Source organism: Anas acuta, chromosome 1 (genome assembly GCF_963932015.1).
Source record: "Anas acuta chromosome 1, bAnaAcu1.1, whole genome shotgun sequence".
Lineage (NCBI taxonomy): Eukaryota > Metazoa > Chordata > Aves > Anseriformes > Anatidae > Anas > Anas acuta.
The window spans coordinates 90,879,935-90,907,724 of record NC_088979.1 but is presented as its reverse complement, the minus strand read 5'-3'; the positions used below and the strand labels follow the sequence as shown (position 1 = coordinate 90,907,724).

At 38.5% G+C, this 27,790-nt stretch overlaps 1 protein-coding gene across 1 annotated transcript in view; it reads left to right on the top strand.

Moving 5' to 3' along the window:
* The window catches only part of PHEX (phosphate regulating endopeptidase X-linked), a 102,639-nt gene that overhangs the window by 4,699 nt on the left and 70,150 nt on the right, over positions 1-27,790 (top strand). The window contains exons 2-9 of the mRNA XM_068687427.1: positions 250-318; positions 1,999-2,160; positions 16,492-16,578; positions 17,570-17,796; positions 20,736-20,804; positions 23,506-23,622; positions 26,504-26,587; positions 26,876-27,021. Coding sequence (XP_068543528.1) covers positions 250-318; positions 1,999-2,160; positions 16,492-16,578; positions 17,570-17,796; positions 20,736-20,804; positions 23,506-23,622; positions 26,504-26,587; positions 26,876-27,021 — 961 coding nt within the window. The remainder of the gene's footprint in view (positions 1-249; positions 319-1,998; positions 2,161-16,491; positions 16,579-17,569; positions 17,797-20,735; positions 20,805-23,505; positions 23,623-26,503; positions 26,588-26,875; positions 27,022-27,790) is intronic.

The window sequence follows — 27,790 nt, the reverse complement described above, 5'->3', positions numbered from 1 at the left end:
CTTGTTCCACGCTGCCTGCAAGCAAAGACAGAGGAAGGAGAGGTGGAAGCACGTACAGGAGGGGAAAATATTTTTTTTAGGATTTGCAGTAATTGCTTAATGCACATTATAAGTGTTCTAAATCACTGCAGCCAGAGATGCATTAGGGCCAGAGTTTGCACTGACATTTGAATGATCAGGTACAAAATATTTGGCTCAAATGGTTAAAATTCATGACAAATGGTCTCATTATGGTTTTCCATTTTGCAGTTAGCCAAGGTCTTATAAAGTTTCACCCGAAGCAACAATACTGTTTGACTTCAGAATGCATTGAAGCTGGTAAGCAACAATTTTTTCCCATGTATTATATATCATTATCACAGTATGTTAATGAGATGTTTATACTATTTTATATTTTCCACAGTTCTTTTCACTTATAAACTTTCATTAATAATAACAGTTATGCAAACAAAACAAAACAAAATTAAAAAAAGAGTCAATGTCTAAATTACTGTGGATCTGTTTATTTTCTGCAATTCAACTTCATATTTTTAATCACTCTTTCTCTGTTCTATCCAGGTTAACCCAAAGTTTCCTGTAGGGTTTATGTAGGGTTTACTTTTTTTTTTTATATATATATATATATAGAGAGAGAGAGAGAGGAATTTGTATTTGGTTTGTTCCTCCCAGTAATCAGAAAATTGACAAATGAATTCTGCACAGATGTACTTTAGGGCCAGATCATACACAGGTGTGCACAGTTGTAATGTGGAGACTATTACTCAAAATCTGCAACCATATTTTCATATTGGCAGGCTCTTTTCCCCACACGTGTGATAAGCCACCCTGGGCAATGCTGTCCTTAGCTGATTCTTGGAAGGTTGCATCCAAGTAGGATGACTAATCAAAACAAACAAACAAATAACACTCCACCCCTCCATGCTCCTCCCACCTCCTCCAAAAAAGAAAGAAAAAGAAAAAAAATATATATATGTGTGTGAAGTGTGTGGACTTCATCTTGAGCTTCAGGATGGAAAAAAAAAGAAAGTCATTTTACAAGTTTGAGTTGGAATTGGCTTTCTTGTGCACATGAAGTAAGACATTATTTATTTATTTATTTATTTTTGTAGACTCTGTAGAATCTGGTATTTTGCACCAAGGCAGACTTGGACACCTACAGAACCTGAGTGTTTTAGCTGAGGGTGCACTATGTAGGGATTGAGCTCTGCCTTGCAGAACAGCTTTTCAGGAGTCATAGAAAAGGACCAAAAGGTCTTCAATGTAGTCAATTTGAGAATTTCTAACATGAGAGACAGAACTTCAGCATAGAAATATCTTAGGAAGAACTATTCTAAGTAAAAATACTGGATACTAGAAATAGCACCATAAATTCTGAAAAAGTTATCAGTTTTCCTGCTCAGAAGTGTAGTCAACTATTTGGATAAGCCTCAAAACGCATGGTCATTTAGCCAAAAGATGTCCATTACCTCCATATTCTCTGTTACTTTACTCATATAGTCCTATGCCAGGACTTGATCATTTGATTATGCATACAAAAGTTATTTTATCAGACTTGTCAGACTGATCTGTCTCTACCTGGTCTCACCTGCAGTACTGCTAGGGGAGGCAGTCGCAAGACTGAGCTGAATATACTAGTTATCTTTTCCACTGAATGGCAGATCAGAACTTGATGTGTTTTTCAGCTATTCAGCTGAAAGTAAACAGTGCATAATTTTTGGTAAGCTAACAGTCTGTTTGGTATGTATTGATATTATATTCCTCAGGCAATTAATTCTGTCATGGCAGCAAAGGACAGTCGGTGTGCAGGCATTTGGCTCCAGAAAGTCATGTTCCAGTGGGTTCAGTGGTCATTGCTCTTATGGCACTCAAGAGCATTCATTGCACAGATATTTCATTTTTTTTTCCTGCTTCTCATGTAGGCATTCTCTATTTAGGTAAAAGTGTTCCAAAAATTTATGTGGTATCTTTTTGTTTATTTATTTATTTTCTTACTTATAGCTGCTGCCATCTTAAGCAAGATAAATCAGTCTGTAGATCCTTGCGAGAACTTTTATCGATTTGCATGTGATGGCTGGATATATAATAACCCTATTCCTGAAGACATGTCAAACTATGGCGTTTATCCTTGGCTGCGGCACAATGTGGACCTCAAACTAAAGGGTAAATATGACATTTTTGAAAGTATTTAGTTGCCTTTTCAGTGTTGCTTGTTGAGTGGCTAATGCTGAAATGAGTAAACACTCCACACTCTTTTCTGATTATTGCAGGATATCCAACAGAACAACTTCCTGTTCTGTTTAATATATTTTTCTGTTGTTTTCATTGACAATAACATTGAGAGAAAATGAAGTATAACAAAAACAGAATTTGGGAGGAAGCAAACAATTGCTTTTAACTCTACAATTTAAGAAGGATGAAACAAAAGGATACTTCTCATACCAAAGGAAAAGGTGGCGGGGTTGAACTACCTTCTTCTTGCAGTAGACTGGTAGACCAGAGTGCAGGAGTACAGCATGCATGTTGAAAAATATCTGTCCCAGACCCAGACAACCGTCAGCCTAGGACAGCACTGTTTCTGACAGTGGACGATTGCAGGAAAGGTATAGAAGAAGGCAAAAGTAGTGATATTTTCTAGTATAGTTAGCTAGCTCTTGGCAGGAGGCAATTTGTAGCCTTATGGAGATGGCTATTTGGGTTCTCTGTTTCCTTCAAGTTGCCATTCAGGTTTCTGTTGCAGTACCTGAACTGTCATCAGTGAAAGAGGCCATTTAAGGATTTGTGTCTGGAGAAAAAATAGCCTGGGGTGGAAGTGTGTAGGAAGACAGGTATTTTAATCTGTATGTTATTTGACTTAGCACTATACTCAGCAGCAAGGCCTCCTCACCAGGAAGTTCTGCAGACTAACTGGGAAAAAAGGGTGACAATTATTTCTAGGGAGGAAAAAATTGACAGATTTTTTTCATCTTCACTAAAACCATGTCACATACTGTCGGTGTGCCTGAGCATAACACACCTTAGGCATGCTATTGACCTATTAGTTCAGCTATTAGCCTCCTGTTCACCACAGAACAGAGATCACCTTTAGGATGTTGTGCTTAAATGTAGCATTTATTTATCTATTAGTTTTTGTATATGTGTGTTTGTAGGCATCAAAGCCCTTTTCCACTTTTTTTCTTCAGTTACACTGTATTCAATTCCCACATCATTAAGTATTTTGAAAGCTGCATTCAGTTTCATAGTATGATTTTGGAATTTCAGCATAGGCTATAATCTGATGACTGCTGTTTTAAGTCTGCTGAAGATGTCACAGCCAAAGGAAGAAATATTGCTAGAGCCTGTTTTAAGTTACACTTTTCATTCTAATTGTTCTGTTGCCAGAATAAGGCTGTGTTAGAAAACTGCATATCCTTCATGAACGTTAGCCACATATAAGCCAGATCTAATTGAATATAGAGTAGCAAGCTGTGACTTTCATTCTTAATTATTTCCTCCTTTTACTGTGCCTAATCAAGGACATCACGCTAAGCCACATTTTTATATAGTTTTCTTAATGCATTCCCTTTAGATGTGGCTAATCCTTAGCTAGGAAAACACAAGACAAAGAAAGAAACATCTAAGTGAGAAGTATTTGCTTAATGGAAACTCCGTATCAAAAAAAAGGGTGTAATGAAGTTACACCCTGCCTGATAATTACTTTAACAGGCAGCAAAAACTACTCTTTAGCATAGAAAAGGGAAATGATGTGAAACATTGGGTGGTGTAGACTAGTTGATTTAATATATTTAACTCCTCATTATCATTTTATTTAATAATTTCTCCAAAATATATTATTGGTAATTAAAAAAAAAAAAAAAAAAAAGGAAATTGTGGAAGTCATTATTGGTAGCCAAAGTAACCAATAATGACCTTAATTAAGAGTTTGGGAGCGCTATTATTTTACTACTGAAATGTAGGGAGCTTTTTGTGAATAATTCAAAACTGGAAGTCTGTGGCAAGTAAATCGGTACCTACTACCTGTGGTGAATGTTGATTGTGAACCAAACAGTTTATTTTCCTTTTCCTTTCTGAAATCTGCAGAACGATGATATACAACTGAATTTTTTTCAAGTGACCACGCAGGAAGCAATATATTAAAAAACAAAAAACTCTGCAAACATTCCAAACTCTCAGCACTGCAAAGAGGGTGATTTAAATTATGTGAATCATTTGTGAACATGGCTTTCAGACCTTTCAAATTTAATTTAAGTCTGTGGAAACCAGTTATAGATAAAGTCGTCATCCTGATCTTGTCCAAGTGAGACACCTACTTCAGACTAAATTACTGCACTGAGGTTTTTCATTGTGGCTATTTTCTGAATGCCCATCAATTTAAACACAGTGAGGAGTTCTTAATGTGGCAAACAAGAAATGGAGGGCTTTTAAGAGGATATGGTGTATAGCTTTTTAAAGAGTATGAGACAGCAAACAAAATGTCTGGCAGTGTAGGAAACTTCTTCTTAGGTAATTTGCAATGATTTTCTTTAGAAAATAACTTCTCTTTCATATAAATCCAGGAAGGCAAATATGTCTCAGCATGGAAACTTGTACTATTTGACGAGAGGTTTCTCCTTTCAGACAAATTCCAGAAGTCTGTGCTTAGTGCCCATGCCACAGGACTCTATAGAGTTGGCCTCTCTTACACACATTGAAAGAATCTTGGTCAGTACCTGTATGTAGCCCATGAGATCTGTATTGTTACCACTGATGCTCACTGCTGGTATTCTGTCTCAGTGGACCTGTCTCTTGTGATTTTTTTCTTAAGAGGTAGCTGGTCAAGAGCTGTTCTGAATAAGAGGAAGAATACCAACTGTTAAAAAAAAAATAGAGAGGATATTTATGTTATTCCTTCCAATAGCCTCTTGTTTGATACCTGCTCCTGGATAACAAGTGAGCAGCAGACAGTAACAGTGCTTACTGTTTTTTCTTAGTCTCTTCATCTGCAAATCTCTTTTCAGTGGTCCAAATATTTTTGTAATGGTCCAGATCTTTCCTATATGGCTTGTTCATCCGAACATAAGAAAAAGCAGAAAAGGTCTAAGTCAAGTAAATCTCTCTGGGCAACTATTTTTTTGGTAAAATGAAGTACCTGGGTCAGAGGTGGAGGAAGTGGAGTAGCCAAGACTTTCTACAGGCTTTGTGGCTGCTCAAAATGAAAGCTGTATGTGTACTGGGTGATTTTGGGAAACCATGAGTACAGAAAGGAGATCATTTTGGTTCCTAAGTGAGGTTTTAAGGGAGCACAGCAGCTGAGCCACAGAATTCCCACAGTGTCTCCCTCCTTGGGAGACCAGAACAGCATCTCTCTGCAAGTCCTGCATTGGAGCAGGAGTGGGGTTTACACCTCACTGCTGCTCCGTGCATGGTACAATATTCCCCTGGGCTTGCAGAGAATCTGCCTTTTGGCTGGGACTTGAAGTTGGATGGTATGTTCATATCTGCAGATACCAAATTCCAAAATAACTGTAGGACTGTACTTTGGTAATCTTGCAGACAGAAGTGTTTGTACCGTAAAAAAAAAAATGTATCAAACTGTGACATCTGATTTTCCATTTCATGACAAAAAAAATGTGCAAGTACATGTTGAAAGTATTAATATAATGAAATAAAGCTTAATGCTGGCATTTAGCACAGAGCTCCTTCTGCACTGTAACAGTTGGGGCTCTTACAATCTTCTGGTTTAAATGTAGTTTAAACTATTGTGCCAAAATGCTAGTGGATGTGTGTGTATTTTGGGGTGGGTAGTTGGAGGGAGTATTGCTTAAAAGATTGTTTGAGGTTTATTATTGAAATTAGTGTTATAAACTCTCACATCTCTGTAAGATTACTTTTGTTTTTGTTACAGTTTGTGTACATCTAGATTAGCTGACTTTTGGAGGAACTCACATGGTGTGCTTATTGTTTTTATATACAAACTCAAAGAATTTTCAGAATGTTGAAATTATGGAAACAAACAGCATTTTCATTTAGGAAAAGTGCTGTCTATTAGGGCACTGGGCAGCATTAGGAAGCATTTATGTAAGCACAGCTGTTCAGCTGTCATTTCCATAAGAATTTACATATTGCCAAAATCAATATTCAGAAAAACGAATGGAGGGAATTTCTTCTTGGTCTGGGGCTTGAGTAAAATCTAAATTGCCAATATATTGATTGAATTTATTTGTAAAAATACAACATCCTTTCATGAATTTGGTGTTTGGGAACATTTGTTTGATTTGTGTTCCTTAGGAACTAGAAAATTTATGAATTGATTAATTACTAAATCTTCATGAATTCTTGTGGACATCCATATTAATTATATTCTCATCAATGCAAAACTAATTCACAATGATTAAATGTTCTATCAGTGTCAGAGGAATTAATAATATGAACTAGTTATTTTCAAGAGTCACTAGTCTAACCACAGTGAGATGGACGTTGCCATCAAGAAATAGACTGATGGACTCTAACTGTATCAAATATGAAAGATGTTTGCCTGAACCGATTAATGATGTATAGATCATCATTAAATGCCATTCCAAAAAAAAAAGGGGAGGAGGGAGGGGAGAGAAAGAGGTTGGGTAGGAGTTGGGTGGGTGGGAAAACACAGTTTTTCAAAACAAGACAGTCCTGATTAAGGCATCAGCTCCACAAAGACAATTCCAAGGAATGAACTCCTGGAGCTACAGGAAAGAAAAAAAAAAAAAAAAGAAAGAAAGAAAAGTTTTTATTAAAAAAAAAAAAAGTTAAGGTTTTTAAAACATGGAAATTATTATATTTAGCGCATATCTGAGACTGTGCAAGCCAGCAAAAGGTCTTCCAAAAAGGATCAATAGGGATCAATAGCCACATTCATTGGCATCTTAGATGCTTCTGCCTTCCAGTGAAGAGAGAATATACAATGCAGCAGATGGTAGCACAAAGTGGGTTGTGTCTAGAACTCTGCGTTATTTCCTAGTTTTCCATGAACAAGGAATTTTCTTTGATGAAATATGCTTGGAGTGATTATTGGGAGTCCTTACAGTAACATGATTGGTAACCTGATTATTTATAATGGGGAAAGTAAGAAAAGAAAGTAAGAAAATTGATGGAAGGCTGTTGAGGAGAGAACACCAAATACATGAAATTAAAAATAATGTGTGCTTTCATGAAATGTAATAGATTCACTATAGGCATCAGAAGAGAAAAAAGATTTGCTATTTTATTAGCATCAGTACAGAGTGTGGTTTTCTTAGGAGGGGGAAAGAGAGTGAAGAAAGGTTGATTAGTCTTCTCTCAAAAATGATATAAACTGATTTGAGACAATTTACACATCTAAGATTAATTTGAGAAATAACTTTACCATATTTCCCTCCTACCTCCTTAAGTGTTCTTCTAAATAACTTTAATAGCCAGGTAGTTAAAGTATTCAATTTCTGGGTGACATATAGGACTCCAGTTCCTCCCCAAAGAACATGCAATTTCATATAAAGTAAAAGAATTCTCACTGTAGAGGTGAAAGTCACCCCAGAAATCCATACAACAGAGTAGTTAGGAAAATTTCAAGATATGGGAGACCCAATGCATTTCAGCTTGGATCTTCAGTTGGTTCAAGTTGAACAATGGGTTTTAATTAGTTCATAATTAACATTTTTGTTTGTGTTTTGACAAACAATGCTCTCCAGATTTGATGGAGTGTATATATTTTTACCTATGTATTTCCAAGTAAAGTTACTTACTTTCATATATCTGTATTTTAACTACATGTAAGATAAAACTATGCTTCTGAATCATTCAAATTCAAAAATGGAGTTATTCTTGTATGGCCACACTTACTCATTGACAAGAAAAAAAATTAAATATCAGACTTTTTGTGAAGGAAGGTCATGGAAGGCCTGTTGTGTTATTTCTGTTAATCCCTCCCCAGCAAATGGGCAAAACCACCACCTTTCTTTTTTCTTACTTTCTTTTAGACTCAAAGGAAAAGTCTTTATTAAGGCAGTCATTGATTTAAGCATTTCAAGGTTTCTGAAAACCTTTGATGCTAGTTTGCTTTTTCCATATATATTTGAGGACAGTAGAGAAACAGTGAAGGAATCTGAACCATAATACATTAGAAATTGAAATGGGTGTTTATAAAATGTATTAAAATATTTTTTTTGGTACTGCATTAGGCTCTGACAGCTTCCCTTCCAGACCTCTGAAAGCCACCAACAAGAGACTTAGTGTTAGTAGAGTGATGGTATATTTAAAAAGTATTTAAGTACAGTGGTGATAATTTTTTTTTAGTTGTGTTGGAGTGAAAATTACATACTTAAACAGTCTATTTTCTTCTTTTGGAATCCTGAAAGCAAACTTTCATTTAAAAAACAATCATTTGCAGCTCGCTTTTTAAAAAGAGTTTGTTGGGGATGGGGATTGCAAACTGCACATCAGACAGTCCAGCAAACACCTGAAATAGTAAGAAGTACTGGAGAAAAACTAGCAGAACTGGTAGTTAAAAAAAAAAAAAAGCTGGGGGAGCTTCAAAAAAAAAAATATTGCTCTCTATCAATTGTTAGAATAGGAAAGGTGTTGTAGCATATGCTGAAGATGTATAGTAGGGGATGTTCTCAGAAGAACTTGTATTTTAAAGGCAAAAAGGAATTTAATCAGGCCCTGAGATTATGAATTTTCTGTTGGATTGCGATGGTGCCAGAAGGTCGCAATGCTTGGGCTTCTTTATCCTTCCTTAAGGCTTGCATCTGTGGTGTTTTCCAGGCAGGCAAGAGGTTGCTCAGCTCTTCTCCCAAGGCTTTGATATGCAAAGCGGATCTAAAATGTAAGCAAGGCAAGTGCATTAGCACAGGAGTGTGGCCTGTGCTATTAAACCTGCCAAGAGAATCAAGGATCCTTTATCAAAGACAAAGTTTTACCAAAACATTAAACACTGCTTTCTGGAGTAGGAGATGTCTGTCTTTGCAGAAGAGTGTGCTGAGAGAACAGATTTAACTCTAAGAATAATATAATCTGGGCTCGACTGTATTCATTTTTCTTTTTTCCAGGAAATATGTACAGCTTTGAAATATGCCAGTTAATGACATTTTTGTATAACTGTATTTTACAGGTTATAAGTTATTTTTTTATAACTTGATATATAGGCTCTTCACCTCTCCAGCTGTAGGGATCAAGTTTCCAAACTGATTAGAATTATATATATACATACATGTACCAGATTTTCCTTTTTGAAGAGCTCATAACCTGGATTGTTTGTGTTGCAGGCTATTATTCTCATAGTTTCATGTAGCAAGCCAAGGAAGTTACCACTGGACAAGTGATCATAACAGTATTGTGCATAATTTTGGATGCTGTGGCCACCGATTTTATTTTGAGGTAGAACATTGTGCCCCTTGTAGGCCTCCATCCGTAAGACTAACCCTCCTTCACTTAACTCCAGGCTGTGAAAAAAGGGAACTGGAAACTAGATACTCTGAATGAACGTCAGCTGACCCCAAACCATTCTCAGATAACCACTCTTGGAACACACAAGCTCACATTACTGTAATTAAGACATTACATTGTTCTAGCTGTGATTTCCATAACAACAATGTGGCTTTGAAGGTTTCTGTGTGCCCCCTCACATCCTGGACAAATCATTTCTGTCCAAGATCACTCAGTGAACTGCAACAAACCTGATTTCTTAAACCCAGTGCACTAGGAGTTTGAAGAAGGGCAGTGCCTTGATGACACAGGTGGAGTTCTCAATAAATGCCCCCGGCAGCACAGGTGCTGCTTGGATTACAGTTGCTTTTCAAGGACTCTTTTGACAGAGATTTTGAATGCGAATTAAGTATGGGATTAAGAGTTAGACATACTTAATGAACATTAGATTAATCATAAGTATGTCAGAGTTTAAGGAATAACATTTTGCACACAAGTGCTGTGTGATTGGTTTGAGTGTGCCCAGTGTGAAACTGCCAATCATTTACCATGTGTACTCATAGGCACACTCATCTCCCACTGAAACAAAATGAACATCTGCATTTCCCTTGTGGATTATGGGGGCAAACGTTGCTTTCAAAAGGTAACAGTGATGAAATACCCCCTTTTCTCTACTTTTAAGCTGAAATTCCTCAGAGAACATCATTAAAACATTCTGCGGCTAGCATCGGAGGATATCCTGCACATGTCTAAAAGATAACTTGGATTTTGCTTCTTCACAGAGGTAGCACAGAACCTGGGAAGGAAGCAAAGCTTGTGACTGATAACGGAAGAGGGTGAACAGTTTATTTAACTACTCTTTTCATCAGTTGAGAAACCTGACCCTCTTAGCTGTAGAGGGATATTAAGGAGAAAATGAAGAACAGTCTTTGTTACTCAGGAACTGAAAGAGAGTCCACTTGAAAGTCCACTTTCTTTGTTTACAGGCAAGGAAACTCCTTTTCCACAAGCAGAGTTCCTGCATTTTGGTCTAAGAAACTGAAGATCATTGTGTTTTAGGGAATGATAAACATGCATTCTGCAGCACATATGTTTTCTAGTTACTGCTACCAAAACCAAAGGAAGCATGAAAGTTGCATGAAATTTTCACAGAGACTTACTGTGGCATACTTAAAGGACAAGCTTTTTCTTCCTTTGGCCCAGTGAATGGTTATAATCTTGGGCTGCTTTCTGGATCTGCACTGAAAACAATGCACTGCAAATTGTTTTCAGTTGTACTATTGAGCATCTTCTGGCCAATGCTGAGCGACTCCCACTGTCACTGACATCAAAGGGGCTGAGGAGCTTTCAGCATATTCAAATCAGACTCTTTGAGCTGTTGAAGCAAGTTTAGCAAACTTCATGCTCATAAAGCAGCACTCAGTTCAAATCAGTAGGATTCTGACACGAATTAGATATGGAGGAATTAATTCTCTGTGGCTCACTTTATCTGCAACAGTGGATAATGGCTGTACCTCCTTGCTGTCACATGTCTGAGAGTGCTTGGAGATCCTTATCCTAAATGTACCGAATGCAATGCCAGGAGCAACCATTAGATTATCTCCTGTGACCTTTTAGTATCACAGACAACTACATTACCCATATATGAAGCTCAATAGCTTGCACTGGGATAAAGCATAATTCACATTGAACTAAAGCTTATCTTCCCCCAAAACATCAAGTCTTGAAGATGTTAAAGGGCAGAGAAGCCACTATCTCTGCCAGTTGCTTGGCTGCAGTGGTTAATCACTGTCACTGCTGACTTTGTCTACATCTTCCAATGACTGTTTTTGCTTTTGCCTCTTTTCAATAGACTGAAGATCTCTTCGGCACCAAGCATTTTCTAATGGTGAGGTAGTTTCATACTGTAATCCCATCATCCTTCCATAATCTTTCATGAAACTAAACAAATCAAGCTCTTCAAGTCACTCACTGCATGACTTTTATTTTTTTCTCTTTATTTTTTTTTTCTCCCCAGTTCTCAAGCCTCTCCACACAAAGAAAAACCCAAATGGCTGTGATGTGTTTCTGCTCCCAGTCCAGATGTTCAAAATTGTTTTTAAAATCTGGACAGCAGAAGGGCACACAGTGTTCCAGTCTGTCTTGCTAGCCCATGTAGGAGAATAGGATTATTTCCCCACTTTGATACTTCTCAGTTTTTACAGCCCAAGACTGGGCTGTTTGCTCTAGCATTGTCCTGGGAGTTCATGCTGAATTACTTGTCTCCTTCTAGCTTTTCACTCCCCCAGGGTTAAAACTTTCCAGGAAATGGTATGTCCCTTTGGAGTTTTTGTATATATTATTATTATTTTTTTTAAAGTATTCCCACTGGAATACTCGCACATGCAGTTCTTTTTCTTCAAGGTACAAAGCATTATAATATATTTCATATCATCATCAGATATCACTGTACAAACACTTCGGTTTGCATTTTCCACATACAGCAGATGTTTGTAAAAAGATAAGGACAAAAATGAATGGAAAAAAAATGCTACTATCTTCACTAGCACTATGTATTCTCCATATCTATGGCTGGAGAGTGTAGTAAAACCTTATGTTTTCTCTGTAGAAGAAGAAATAAACTTGAATTTCATTCCTGTGAGACACTGTGTATGTAGAAAACTGTCTGATAGCACACTACATATACAGTCTGCAGACCAGGACCCTCATAACTTGAACCTTTATTTCTAATCTGAATAAGTGGTATGCGTGCTACTTTTCCCTACAAATCTGTACAACTTCTTTTTCCTGCACTCCAAGTCAGAAGGTGAAAAAGGATTTCTCAGTACTATAAATAAAATATGGTGGTCAAAAACCAGAGCAAAGCTCTGTAAAACAGTAGGCAGGAAAATCAACAAGGGCTAGAAATGGAAAGTGAGATTAAAAGTAACATTTAGCCACAAAATTATTCTTAGCCACTTTAGAATAGCATGTAGTTAAATACACATGCACACACACAAAATAGCCAAGCTTACTTCGTAAAGTGCCTTGCTCTCACTTTCAACAGCAGATGATTGCTATTTACTGTAGGGTAGAGAACCACAGGAAGTTGGCCTTTTTTAGCCCTCTTGTCCTGGAAAAGCACTGTCTGAAGGAAACTCAATAAAGACCTTCCTTCCTGCCCTCCCAAACCCAACACCCCACCCCAGCTGTGGCTTTTTTCCTTGACTGCCTGCCTAAGCATCTTCAGTTCAGACAGCTGAGGATCATCCCCAGCCATGGCGTGTTTTCTGTTGGTGATGCTGTCTTTGTGTTTTGTACTGGGGCCAGGGAGGGCAATGATGTAAGCCCACCTGACCTAGACTGCCATGAGCAGAAGAACTTTGGTTTGCAACAGGAACCTCCCTGCCCTCAGCCCCTTGGTAAAAGAAAATGAATGATGGAGCAATTCATGACCTCAGAAAGCTTGGGATAACATGAACAGCTTTAACCAGTTTCTGACTGTGCAAGAGATAGATGCTCAATGAGATGAATTATATTGTTTCAGCACTGCGGAGCAGAATTACCAATAGGTTTTAACATTTGCCATAACTAAGTTTTATGTGAAGACAGATTTATATCTTGCCTCTGAACATTCTGTGCATACAGAAACACTGACAATGAGGTGCTGAGATCAATAGCACAGGCCGAGACCCCTTTTATTCCTAACAGAATAACTTGGAATTAATTTGAAAGTGAAGGAAACAAAAGACATGATGGAAGAACAAGAGCTGCTTTGCTAGAACAGCCATCCAAACTTGTACTTCATATTTGGCTAGGGACAGGTGATCACAGAATTTGTCTTCACGGTGGTCTAAGCTATATTGGTTCATATTTTATTTATTTTTTTTCGTGGTGGCTTTCAGCTATGACACTGTGCTTTGTATTTATGGCAGGCTGGTGATGTAAGTCAGTAATAGCAAGGAGTTGTTAAATTGTCATTGCTGGTAATTATGATCCTGTGTTCTTTCAGAGTATTGTAAATGACCTTATATATTTTGCTTTTCTAGTCTTTTTGGATAGATTTCTACTCCATCTTTATCAATGTAACTTTTAACTGGGAGCTGGCAAATGAACTATTGTTTCATTCTTTTTAGTATTGTTGGAGTGCTGTGTGTCTCATGCAAGGGATCCATTTCTAAAAGTTCCCATCTAAAGATGAAACTAAAAGGTGCTGATGGAAGGTGGATAAAATTTCTTTCATAATCAGAAAACCTGGTGAAGGATACATATATTTTTTTTAGTGTATTGAAACTGCCTATAGTCTTAAGTCAAATGCAGATAATATTTGGAGTCCTAACATGGAAGATTACTTTAGGAAGCTGGTGATTTTCATTTTAAAACAAGTTTTTTCATTCAGAACATAATCTGAGTTCAGGAAAACAAACAAACAAACAAAACCAAAACAAAACAAAATCAGCAAAAACAACAGTGACAACAAAAACACCCCAAGAACAAACTCAACATTCTTCTCAGCACTGAGTGAACTGCTTTATTCGAAACACTGACTTTCCCTAAGTGGGCTGGAGTTTCTCCTTCCAGCCAGTAGGCTTAAAAGAAAACTATCAGACTGAATTCCTCAGTGGATTTATGCAAGCCCAAATGTTCCCCTAGCAGGGGAAAAAGCAGGTACTTGGAAGAACTTGAATATTCAAAGACACGTAAAATAGCTATAAATATTTGTGTGTCAAACAGACAGATAATTTCTAAACCTTGTATTTGGATAGTATATCAGCTAATGCAGAAAGCAAGTTGAGCTGACCAGTGCTCCAGATCTGAGCTTCTAAATCTTTCTGGAAGCTTGAGGCTAACGCTGAAGAACTTCTGTAGTCTGAAGAGCACACACGGACCACATCCCTTATTTCAGTGTCCAAACAGAAGGTTCAACCTTCTTATTAAGGTTTTCATCTTTGATAACTGGGTTTGGCACCATTGGAACCAATAATTTTCTTTATACATTAATTCTACACAAAATGGCAGCATCTTCACTATCTTACCCTTTGCAAAAGTGCAGGAAGAGATACAGCTTCATTCTGTCACATAACAAGGTGATTTGATGGGAAAACACCAGGTCTCATATTAACAGGATTTTATGCAGGTGCATTCCTAGAGTTGATTTTATTTTATTGGATGTCATCCTCTGTATCTCTCTTGAGTTTTAGCTCGGCTTTAGCTATTGAATTTTATTAGCTTCAAAATTTCATGGCTGTGCAGCTCACTGGCAAGGAACAGAAGTTATTACAATGACTTTAATAGGAGTGTGTTTTTTCATCCTTAGTTTTATGTAGGTTTCATTTATAGTTTCTCTTAAAATGTCATTCTTAAAACACGAACAGGTCTGATTATTCTGCTAAGAACTGTGCACACTGGAGACACGTGTCAATAATTGGTATGATATTGTGTTTAAGAAATTGAGAAATATTAAGAACTTGAGGATGTGAAACCAAAACTATTGGGAATCCCATCCAGCAGTTTATTATTTATTTATTTTTAAATGAAATTCTTATCCATTGCTAAAAAGGAATGACCTCAACACATTTCTCAATTTCTCAAAGATCCAAACAGATTTATTTATTTATTTTTTTTTTTCCCAAGGAGAAAAGGGATTTTGGAGGAATAGACCAAGTGGCATTTAGTCATCACTAGGATACTCTTTGACTAATACCTTTCTGAAGTAAGCAGTATGGTCTCCTGAGTGTAGGTGCTCTGGACATGGGTGTGAAGTATTTGAAAGGTGAAGCATGGCAGGTTCTTGAATAAGCTGCACATAGAAGAGGTTTGGTTTTACTGTGACAGGTGTTATGAGGTCCTACTGGCCAACTGCAGACTTTGGCAGACCTGGGACTGCTGCACTGCTATTTGTCCTACTTTATGTGTGGTAACTCAGGCAGGCACAGCAGCTCATATGGCCAATCTGCACTGTGCCTTTGTTCATAAATCCTCCTGAAGCCCAGAGGGATACTCACTGGGGAGTATGCTATAGGAAAGTTACTCTTGAGTTTTTTAAGGCTTAGCTCTGGTTGAGTGCCCGTCAGGAGGCATTTGGGATGACTCCAGCAAAACCAATCTTTCCAATGGTTCCAGTAACAGTAAGGTAATGTTGGACATGACCTGTTTGGGTCTCACAAAACTACATCAGGTCCAACAGAGTTTGCTAGCCCATTTTCTGTGCTTTGCTCAAGTACTACCCTGCTTCTCTTAGTCATAGAAGCGCTCTTGCTGTGCTGTACTCAATCTGATGGATATTACTGAAGCTAAGCTGGCTCTGCATCTAGCCACAGTACATATGTTTACAACAACATTGTGGCTGGTTTAAAGTTTGGCTAAATGGCTTGAGGCATCTGAGTGTGGACTGATGAGGTTCAGATTCATTCTGCATGATATTTCACTTCCTTACATAATGTGATGAGTGCAACGTTTGTGCAGAGAGATGACAGCTTAGGAAAACAAGTTTGGTTTTCTAGAACAAGGTCGGTGAGCAACTGTGGTGTGAGGGAGCTATATAACACAACTTTTCAAATAGTGGTTCCATACTTGGCCTTCTGTGTAATTCACAAGGCTGAGGCTGCGTGTGAGGCTGTGCAAAAGAGCAGCTCTCTGCCACTAGCTTTCAGCAGTGGCAGAGCTGGTGGAAATAAACCCCAACAGTCTTGCTCCTGGGATCCTACCACCTTCTCCTTTAGACCCCAGTCTCACAGCATGCCAACACCAGGAGCTCAGCCACCTGAAAAAAACCTCCTCAGTCTCTGCCCTTTGTGCTAGCTCCCACCCGCCTCCCCTGATTTCCTGTCACCTCTGTTTGTTGAGGTGGCTTTTTGTGAGCAATGAACCGTGTCAGTAAGTTGTCTTTATAGTAGTCCTTTAAAAATTATGCATATCCTGTGTGGAGGTGGGAAAAAATGAAAATACCTCTCATGCCTGTGTTGTTGCCTAAGAAAATACATGTGAAACCTCATCCTCAATTAATTAAGTGCTATGACTGAAGCAAATGTTGAGACGGGCAAACAGATCATACCCACAGTTTCCAAGGTATTGAAAAAATGTCATTTCTTTTTTCAGCATTACTTGAGAAACCAATCAGCAAAAGACAGGACAGTGAAGCTGTACAGAAGGCCAAGATCCTTTATGCATCCTGTATGAATGAGAGTAAGTGGTCTGATTTTCGGACACCGATGTGTTAGCCATGTTTATAAAGCCAGGCTTTTTTTCTGCTCTCCACTGGACTCCATGAAGCTTTGTGCAGACTCACAGGTTTTGCTGATTTGCATTCAGCCTGAATGCAGAGGGTCCTCTGCTTGTTCCTGAAGTCAAGGCAGTGGTACATCAAGGCACAAGGAGACATTTTTACAAAGACCTTTGTTCATCAGGGCTCTGTGAAAGGATCCTTATGTGTGCAAAAGGATGTGAGAACCTTGCCAAGGGGTGCAGGAGTAATGCCTGGTATATCAGAGGACACTGATGAAATTCTAACACACTTTTGAGAGTCTGCTCAGCACCTTCCAGCTTTCTCTAAATCCCTGTGATCAAAACACTTCCACAGGGCAGGATTCAGGCAGCCCTGAGCTCTGCAACTGTGAGTTAGCTGGGTGCCAAGTGGGCTTAGAGAGGAAGGCCTGCAACCACTTTTGGGCAGTGCTTTCCTTGAGCTTGTCGCTTTCTGTAGGGTTGATGTGCACTAGCTAGGACACAGCACAAACTTTATGCAACTGGATGAGTGAAAGATGGGTTGGGAGGGAGTGGAGTTTGTCCATCAATGTGCTCTTTGTCCTTCTCACTCTCCTTCAGACATGATTTCCTGGGGCAGGCTCAGCAGTTTGGGCAGCTGCCCTGCAGCCGCAGTGCCCAGCTGCTGACCCCTCTGGCTTTGATTGCAGGCAGTCTATGAAAATATACTTAATTCCAGCCCTTTGCCTTTTAGAAAAGACACTGATATGCCTCTATTTTAACTTGATTCATATAAACTGGTGTAGGACTGCTGGGCCTCTGTGTTCACAGGCAGAACAGAGGTGCTGGGGTTCAGCAGTGCCTTTGTCCTGCCTAGGAATCGATCAGCACTGATAAATCCTTGCATCTCCCATGGCTGCTGCTGGATTTGAATCATCTGGAATGTAACAGTTGTCACACTTTGACATTTCAGATAAAATCGAAAAAGCCGATGTGAAACCACTGCTAAGCATACTGAGGCACTCCCCTTTCCGCTGGCCTGTGCTGGAATCCAACATTGGACCTGAGGGGCTGTGGTCAGAGAGGAGGTTTAGCTTAGTCCAGACTCTGGCAACTCTTCGTGGTCAATACAGTAACTCTGTCTTCATCCGTTTATACGTGGCTGCTGATGACAAAATCTCCAACCGGTACATCCTGAAGGTACAGATATCTATTAGGATACTCTGCATGGCATTTTGTGATCTCATTTTTTAAATAAAAGTGGTGGATATCTTGTCCAGGGGGTGCTCCAGGTGCTGCTTAGAACACTATCAGTTGTATGAAGAATGGCTTTTGTCTGTGAAGATGAGGAATGATGAATTGGTCACAGATATTTTGAACTTGAGATATTTTTCTTGAGGTGGAAACATATTATCTTGTGCTTCTTACAAGCTTCTTAAGCAACACCTTACAAGAAAAAATGTATCCCAAACACTTCTAAACCTAAAATGAAGAATAAACATTTACTGAAATTCTTTTGTTTTGAACCAAAGCATAAAGTTCAGTAACAATGCATGACATTACACAACAGTTTAGATAAGTGAGAAGGAAAAAACCAACCAACCAACCAAATAAATAAATAAGTAAAATTGCCTAGCTGTAGTCTGACAAAACTCAAGAGAGAATTGTAATGGTTACTGTGAGATGTCATCATAGCAAGATTGAGTGCCTGGGCCAAATGTGTTATTGTTGTTTAGGAAGTAGAGATGAGTAACCAGAGTAGGCCAGCTCTCCACTGCTATGAGAATGTAATTTATGAAGGCAAGAGAGAAGGAACAAGAAAGAAAGCTATGACACCATTCATCACAGCAAAATAATATTTATGGTCCTTACATTGCTGGCATCCTGGCTAGCTGTAAGGATGCTTTCAAGAATACATTGTATTTGGGTCTTGGATGAGAGTTGGACAGAAAAAATTTCAGTGGTTCTGAAGTGAATGTTGATTCTGAATCAGCTCTTTGGAATGTCATTTGACTGAGGTATTTGACTGGTACAAAATTCAGCAGTAACTTTCCCTGTCTCTAGGGAGTTTTCCTGAATGGTCAAGGCAGTAGCAGATCAGGAGTTCAAGTATTAAGGATGTCATTCTGCTAAGATTCTGTTTGGATCCTGTCAAAATTGCTTTGGCTTGACTTTCTTTTAAAAGAACTGAAATGGTGGAATAAAAAGAGGAAACATTTAGCTATCTCCTGTCATACTCCTACCATAATCTGTTAGGCCAAGTCACCTGTCAGTGGGGGTTTTGGATACATCTATATTGCTGATCCCTTGGAAATGAATTGTACCTAGTAGTATCTTTACTCAGTATGCTTAGTGGCACATATAAATTAGGTATCTAAATAGCTGAAGCACTACATCCTATGAATAACATATTACTCCTTGGGGGATTCTGTTGTTAATTTGATTAAGAACTTGATCTGCCAAATGCATCAGCCAGTATTCTACTTTGTCAATGTTTTAACAAATTCCCAGGAGTGTGGCTGTACCAAAGAGTATTTCAATCTGCTCGTGAAAATAGCTCTATTGCAAAATTCTTTGTTCAGCATTGCAAAATCATAAATAGATTGGGAAAAAAAGGAGAAGCTCCAAATTAAACTTTGTTCAGCATTCAATATAATTATTTTTTTTTTGGACAAAAAATGTTAGTTAACTTTTCTGTTTCTACTTCATATTTGTGCTTTCTTAGTTTCAATAGATTATCAAATCTGACTCTTAAGCCAGGAAAATTTGTCTGAGCACTTAAAGCAACAGTCACATAACTGAAATAGACTGATATCTACTATATATAGTGATTTATTTTTTTTCTTCAATATGCAGAAAAAAGGTGATACTGGTTTTCAAAGAATTAGAATTTCACTGAACATCACAGGTACTCTGCTTTCAGTGGAGGATTTGTTTTATTATAGTTTTGATATATTTTAGATCTTGAGAAAATCACCCATTAGAGGACAAGATGATGTTTATTCATCCATTTGAGATTCTATTTGCATTTACGTAGGTCAGTTTTATACATGTAGAAAATGTGAAATATAAATGCTGTAGGATTTAAAGTAAAAAGGGCTTGTGTAAAGTAGTATGCCTAGGTACAATCTCTCTTCATTTCTTATCTTCTCAAAACAAATACGACATCAAAATAATAATCTTAGAATGACAAAACTGTTTTTTGTTGGTTTTGTTTTTCCATTCTTTCCATTCCCATGAGTATCTTATGAAGAGTTCAGAAACTGGATGAATTATGTTTTCAGATTTGGCTTCTATATCCTAATTTGTTTTGATCACATTGAAATGTTTTGTGAAATCTCAGCTTCCAGTAGTGATTTTAAGAATATTGTTTGACTGTGAATTTTGCCTAATTAAGGACTTGAAACATTATGCAAACACTCCCATGTAGTCATTTCATTCAAAAGACAAAGTGCAGATCTCATTGAAGTTTCAAGACTGGTTTAAAAATTTCTTGTGCATGCATGCGTGCACGCAACGATTTCTGTGGCTGGAATCCAGCTGTACCTCTATTCAAAAAGCCAAATACTCATTACAGCACTCAGTAATGGTCTAGAGTGAAGCTCAAATGCACAACCATGTTTTTTGTCAAAGTAGGCTAATGATGCTTTCCAGGCACACAGCAGTGGACATGTTCCAGTAGCTAATGGACATTTGTTCCACACACTAGACTAGTATGTCCAAAGTTGACTCTTTTGCCCCTGAAATATGTACAGCATGAATCACTGTCAGCATGAGTGTTTGATCCTGTAGACCCACTCTTTTTGCATTACCCTACTTGCTAAAGGAGCCATAAACACTTAAGTCGTGGTAGATGATACTTTGCTGTAGTAGATAGCTCAAATATTGCAGGGGACATCTGAGGCTTTCCAGATCACACTAATGTGAATTTAGTAACATCTGTCAGCATTTTTCTGTTATTTATTTTTTAATTATGTGGAACTCAGGCTGATCTTCAGCAATGTATTATGTATTAGGTATTTACATACACCTACTGTAATTGCCAGAAAAACATGAACTCTTTCAAGGTTGCTAATATGGCTATCTTTGAATTCTGATGAATTTAATTATTTAATGCTTTTTCTTGTTATTTTTAACAGCTAGATCAAGCGAGCCTCTCTCTTTCATCTCGAGAGGATTACCTAGAAAACACCACAGAAGCTAAATCTGTAAGTAGCATTAACTGAAACTCAAAATGTCAATTTTTTCCCTCAGTTTTTGTCATTGTGGATTTTGCTCTGTTGAGCTCCAAACTGAGAAAAAATAGTGGTTTGTTTGAATTTAGATTTGTCAAGATATTTCCTATCAGAAAACACCACCACCACAGATACTCGCAAAGTTTCTCCAGTGAAGACTTCAATGAGATTTGGGGTCCCCCTTGCTTTTCTTCCACCTTGGAAGGGACCTCTGGAGACATTTCAACTGAGTAGTGTCTGACTGTCATCTTTACTCCTCCCATCAGATACCTATACACATAGATATGATCTCCCTTAGCTTTCTCTTGTTCAGGCTGAGCAGTCCCAGTTCTCTCAGCCTCTTGTATGGCAGATGCTGTGGGCCCTCTATCAGCTTTGTTGCCATGTGCTGGACCCAATCCAGTACAGCCATGTCTGTCTTGTACTGGCTAACTCAGGACTGGGCCCAGCACTTAAATGTGGCCTCGCCAGCACTGAGTAGAGGGTAAGTTTCACCTCCTTTAACCTGTTGACAGAAATCTGCCTAATACAGCACAGGATACTGTTAGCCTTCTTTGCTGCAAGGACACATTGCTGGCTCATGTTCATCTTGGTGTCCACCAGGACTTCCTGAGCTTTTCATAAAAACTGCTTCCTAGTCAGCTGGCCACCAGCCTATGTTTGTGCTTGGAGTTATTTCTCACCCTATGCAGGACTTGGCGTTTCCCCTTGTAGAGCTTCATTAGATTCCTGTTGGCCCATTTCTCCAGCCTAACAAGGTCCCTCTGAGTGGCAACATAACCATATGATGCATCAGAAAAACCTTCTCACCCTCCTCCTCCAGTCTCTTACCGTCTGCAAACATGCTGAAGGTGCACTTGCTAGAAGACCATGTGTCTCAGCAAGAGGCTGCATGCACTGCTTGCAGTTTGAGACTTGTAGATCTGTGTCCTCCTTATGAGGCACCATCTGGGTCCAGGAGTCCAACAAAAAGTCAGTTACACCAGCAGTGTCTGGGAACCATGTCCTAAGGCATGTGACCACCATATTTAAGGATGGGTATGTCAGACAAAGTTCACTCACCTCTTCCTTGTGAACCGGTGCATCTATTGGTTGCTTCTGGGAGTTGTGCTTTAAGGAGCTTGGCTCTTGTATAGGCCTCTCTGTGGTGTGGACTAAAAGGGTGCTTGACCCTCCCTAATCAGGGGTCAGGTAGAAGAAGGTCTGCAGGCACACTGCATTCAAGGACAGTTGGCAGTGTTCATTAGCAGCTGATACAGCTACCCTCGCCTTAGCCTTCACCTGACCTGGTGGCAACAGGAGTCCCCCAATCCATGGCAGGGGAGGCCCCAGGATTTCCCAGACCATGGACAAAGTGACTAGAAGCTCAAGACTGTCTCAGTAAAGTGGAACTTCAATACTATTGCATTGGTGAGCTGCCCTTCAGGCCAGCCTCTTGGGTTGAATTAGGCCTGAAGGCTGAGCTCATTCCAAGCTCCTTTACAGATGACTATCATAAAAGTAACCTGAATTTATTAAATACAGGGAACAAGAGTTCCTCAGTGCATCTCAGTGATTCATTAACTCTTCTTCTCCCTCTCTTCATGATTTCTCGGCACTCTGCTGCAGCTTATCAACAAGTTTTCTTGATGTTTTTCTGTGGACAGCAGTCATGAACTGGTAAGGTTTGCCATATGTATCGATATTTGACAATGGCAACATCTCTTTTACCCTCCTTTGATGAAAGCCTGTGGGCAGCATCTGACATGTGCAGCTGAAAGCTCACAGAAAACAAGAACTTGGATTGTCATAGACAAATCGCTTATGATTAAGGTCTTAGAGTTTTGCTTCCCTTTTAAGTTCAGTGAGAAGGTAGTGAGTTTTTTTAGCCACATCCATCTGTCTAGATGATGCCAGGAACCAAATAACTCTATTTATTCAAAGATTAAAGGTGGTGATGTATTGGGAAATGTTTTTTCTTTTGGAGGACTATGGGCCAGCAGGAGTTGATGAAGAGGAATCTGATCCCTCTCAAACCTCTTAAAGATGATGCTTGGAGAGAGGTAGCACAAAAATCACTACAGTATCATTATATACAGTGATTTGTGCTAACATTTGTGTATACACACTAGACTAAAATGTGCTTTTTTAGGATAGCTGGGGAGAGCAGAGCACTGTAGTGGGAATATGTGTTGCAGTGTTGTGGCAGAAATAGAGGATAGAGGTCAGTGGAGTGTCTATTTATCTCCCAGTACTCTCAGCCCCTAAGCTTGCACTTGCCTATAAGCTCTTCTTCAGTCCTGTTCTTATTACTGTATGAGATTGCAAAAAAATATTTGTGTACACACATACACGCTGTCTAATCCCATCATAAGATTTGTAAGTATTTTCGATCTAATCCAGAAGTGTCTTTTGCATTTCCTGAGATTTACACAGAGATCCAGAGTTGTGTACCACAGCAGGTATCTTAGTCTCTCATGCACAGTATGTTTAGCGTGTTATTTCCCCTCTTCAATGAAAGTGGTCACTCAAGGTAAGGAAATTATAACTTTGGTTGCAAGGGCATGAAAGTACAAAGTATTCCGCTCCCTTCCCTGCTATAGCTGGACATTTTGTGACCTACTGCTGCAGCTGTATTGAAGTGCAAATCCACTGATAACTTCATTCCACCCCCCTCCCCCCTTTTTTTTTTCAGTACCGAGATGCCTTTTTGCAGTTCATGGTTGACACAGCAGTGCTTCTGGGTGCAAATGTTTCACGAGCTGAGTCTGATATGAAGTCAGTTCTAAAGCTGGAAGTTAAAATAGCTGAGGTGGGTAATTTTATGTGGCATTTAATATAGCTTTAAAAAAAAAAGTGCAGTCCTGTTTCAAAATGGAAAGTCATTATATCAACAACCTTAGCAATAATGTTTATTGGAAGGAGAAGGAAAGGAGAAGAGCTTGAAGAAAAAAGAGTGAACAGTCTTCCTGCCTTAGTAAATTGTTAAATAGAATATTTTATTCTCAGGGGCAGGTTGAATAAAAAAGAAAAACAAGCAATCAAATAAAACCTTTAGCCAATTGCCCTTGGTCCTTTAAATTAATAATATTTCTTGTTTGAACTTGGGCAGAATTTAAGTCCCTGTTGTACAGCTGTGTTGTGAATACATTGCCATGTATTCAAGGAGCAGACTGGGTCATTCTCTGAGGAAGTCTAAGAGCAGCACAAGAGTGAGTTAGGATAGTGGCACTTTGTGGTTAATGAATGGGTGGGTGGCCATAGCAGTGCCACAGTAAGTTCCCGAGATACTTTCTTGGGGCGCCCTGGGAGAAGGGACAAGAAACTCCATGAGTTTTCTTTTATGGGACCAATTGGACTTAGCAAAACTAAGCAGATTTAAATCTAGCACTCGGATCTGATTGATTTAGTTGGTGACATTTTTGCCCCCCACCCCCCTCACCTCCCCACCCCCTGTGGAGTTTGGTTTAGACTTTAGGACTCTTGCAGGCTGAAGAAACATTTCTGCTTCCCTATATCTCCTTTACTGTGGCTGCTGCAGGAATCCTTCTCCTGGGAGCTTCAAGTCCACTAACATTTCTGCTTTTTCTAAAGCTAGAGAGAAGAGTTTTCTTCAGTGTTGGGAAACCAGCAAAAGTTAGAGGTATAGGCTTGACACTGATTTACAGAACTTCCAGCAGAACTGAGGATTTCTTCATATCACTGTAGAAAAGAAACTCTCTCTCCCACTGTCCTCTGCAAAATGCAGCTTCTGCTGTTAATAGAGAAGCCTCTTTCTCAGAAGAGGTGGCAGTAGAAAATGATTTTTCCCTGGGTACTACTACTGGTGTCTACACCAGGAGGAAAGGCAATGATATGTCTTATTGGTGTGTGTGTGTCTGTGTGCAGAACTGAGAGCCATCCAAACAGCAGTAAATCAGTGTTTCCATGTCTCAGCTGAAGGCAGAGATGAAATTTTGTTAAATCTCTAAATACAAGCCAATATTCTGTTTCAATTACCTAGCCTGGTTGTAATAATGAGCAGATACTTCATTGCGATCCAGTGGACTTGAGAAACAGGAACTGTTTGTTCTGTTTATTGGTGATGTGATAAGATGCATTGCTACTTCTGGTAGTTCTAATGTTTTATTTGGCAAGTGTCTTAGAGAGCTTTAATCCACAAACAGGATATGTGAAGTTGCTGTATAAGATGACATGGATCATGTAATAGCCTTCAGGATTAGTAATGCATGCTTTTATGCAACAAACCATGTTTGCTCACAGTCACCTAATATTCCTTTAGTATGAATAATTCCCTAAAATATATTCAGATATTAGGAACAAGTCCAGGGACGTGGATTGTTACATGATCCCTATTGAGCACAATTAATCACATAAACATTTTACCATGATTTTGAAGGAGGTAGTCCTGTTTGTCACTTTGGTTTTTACAATATCCCATGTTCCTCTATACTCTTTTTTTTTTTTTTAGTGAACATACATAACAAAGAATTTGTGTGTTCAGGAATAGAGACAACTAGAATAAAGGGAAAATATATTGGATTTAGGGAGGAATGGTATGCTTCAAGAGATCTTGTTGTGTAAAAGGAAGTTTTTGAGTAGATCTGAACTACTGGAGGAAGAGGAAAAATTTTGAGAAGGGAGCAAATGGGTTCAAGGAGAGTTTAAAGATTTGTCAGATAAAAGAAATGTGCAGAAAGGGAGAAGAAAGTCATTTTTTTTTCCTGTATGGCTTGAGCAACAGTAAAACCACAGACATTTACTGTATAATTTTGGTTGGAGAACTTCCAGCTGTCTGGTTAGTCTGGCATCAATCTCTGTCCTGTTTAAATTCTGCAGAAAAAAAGCCTGTTGTACAGGATTTACCTTAGAGTGGGGCTGAAATTGACATCAGGAATTCTTGTTTCTCCTGAACAGTGACAAAATATTAAACTTTATCTTGTGCTTGGCTTGTTTCTCTGTTAAGATACCAGGCTGCCATCTTGGAATCGGATCATCTCTTCTCAATTATAAAAGGACTTGCTTTGTATTTAGTATTTCTTCTGCTACATCCTTGGATTTTATATTGCAGAGGATCCTGAGGTCTGGCTCCTGTGGTCAATTAGATGAGAGATTGGTTTGGTGAACGATTTAGCTCATGTCTGGCCTATATGCTAAGGTTTTCTGCTATGGAAATCAGGACACTTGGTAAAATGGGGAGAAACTGGTGCGTGTCTGGCTTTTCTCTCAGATGGAATCAGGCCATAGCAGGGCACATGTTAAAATCCAAGAGATGAGATATGCTTCCAGCATACCCATCTCAGATTTGACCTTTTAAACAGTTTGGACCGGCTTATTTCTAAGATGATAGGATAAATAAGTATTAAATGTCTAGGTATGCTTTTGCCTCTTATGAATCCACACACGTTTCTTATAAAAAGAACACAAATTGGTTTGCTTTGTTCAAAGAAGACATGCAGCTCATAAAATTTCCCCGTAATGAGTTAAGCTGACAACGAACCATATTCCAACTCTCCTAGGTAATGCCATCCTCAGAAAGGGAAGTTAATGACATGAACATTTGCAAAAGGGGTGGTGAGATACTTCTGCACAGAGATTATGCTGGACAGTAGTGATATAAGAACACATCCTTTGAAGATGAACCTGGTTTTCACCTTTTTTTTTTTTTAATTATTTTTTTTTTTTTCCCCCAGATCATGATTCCATATGAAAATCAAACAAGCGAGGTGATGTACAATAAAATGAACATATCGGAGCTTAGTGCCATGATTCCACAGGTTGGTTGTGGAAAAATACAAAACTACTGTTTTAATTTCTGACCTATATGATTAAAAAAATCTTCTAGTGTGGAAAGACAGCATGTTAAAGGAATATTATTAAGAATGTTTGTATGTTCTTTTAAACACAATTATGCAAGGTATGAAAACATGTAAAGACAAACTGCAATAGTTTCTAAATTTTTAATAAGTAAAGCTTTGAAACCATTAATCTCAAAGGTGCAAGTTAGTTAATGAATCATCTTCCTTGATAAACTGCTTTAAACAGCCTTCTTTTTTTCATTTCAGTTTGACTGGCTGGGATACATCAAGAAAGTGATTGACACCAGACTCTACCCTGAGCTCAAAGACATAGGTCCTTCAGAAAAAGTGATTGTCCGTGTTCCCCAGTACTTCAAAGATTTATTCAGGATACTTGAAAATGAAAGGAAAAAGTAAGGATGGTTTCACTTATATTTATGATGGGGCATTGAATGCCGGGCTTTTCCTCAGATTTTCAAGTGCTTCAGAGGTTCTTGGAATCATGTCTCTGGGCAAAAGATCTCCTTGGTTTTGTCCGAAGGAAGATATAGTATTACTTCGAGTGCAGCAGAAAAAAAATAGTTTCAAGCACCTTTTTACTCAAAACACATGTTGCAGCAAAGTTCAGCAGATCCTTTGCAGATCCGTTCAGCCTCTCTAACCTGTATGGGGTCTTGTATCTTGTGAAATCATTTATACCTCTAGAAAAATGCAGGCAGCTCACAATGGTTATTCTCTGCATAGGGAAGCAAGACAGGTTCAGGCAATGTGAGGAATAAAGGGTATGTGAAGATGATGTTCTGTTTTGAAGCATTTTTGTTGATAACATCTAAGTTGTTTCTGTGATAATTTGCTCTCACTCTCCACTCAGATGTGTTGCTGAACTTTTAAAAACCAACACAAAACCACTGACAGGCTCTCATCTCTAAAAATAATTCCTAGTTGATTGTACAGTATGGCCACAACCAAATGTGCATTTCAGAAAAAAAAAAAAAAGAATAATTTGGAAGCATTGTTCTTATATTTCTGCTCTGTGCCTCCAATGACAGAATGGTTATGTTAATTCATAGTAACAGTACCTTACACGCAAATGTAAGTACTTACACGCAAATGTAACTACTAGACAGTAAATACCTGGATGCTTTTTTCATTAGGATTTTAATTTAATTTCAAGAAAAAAAC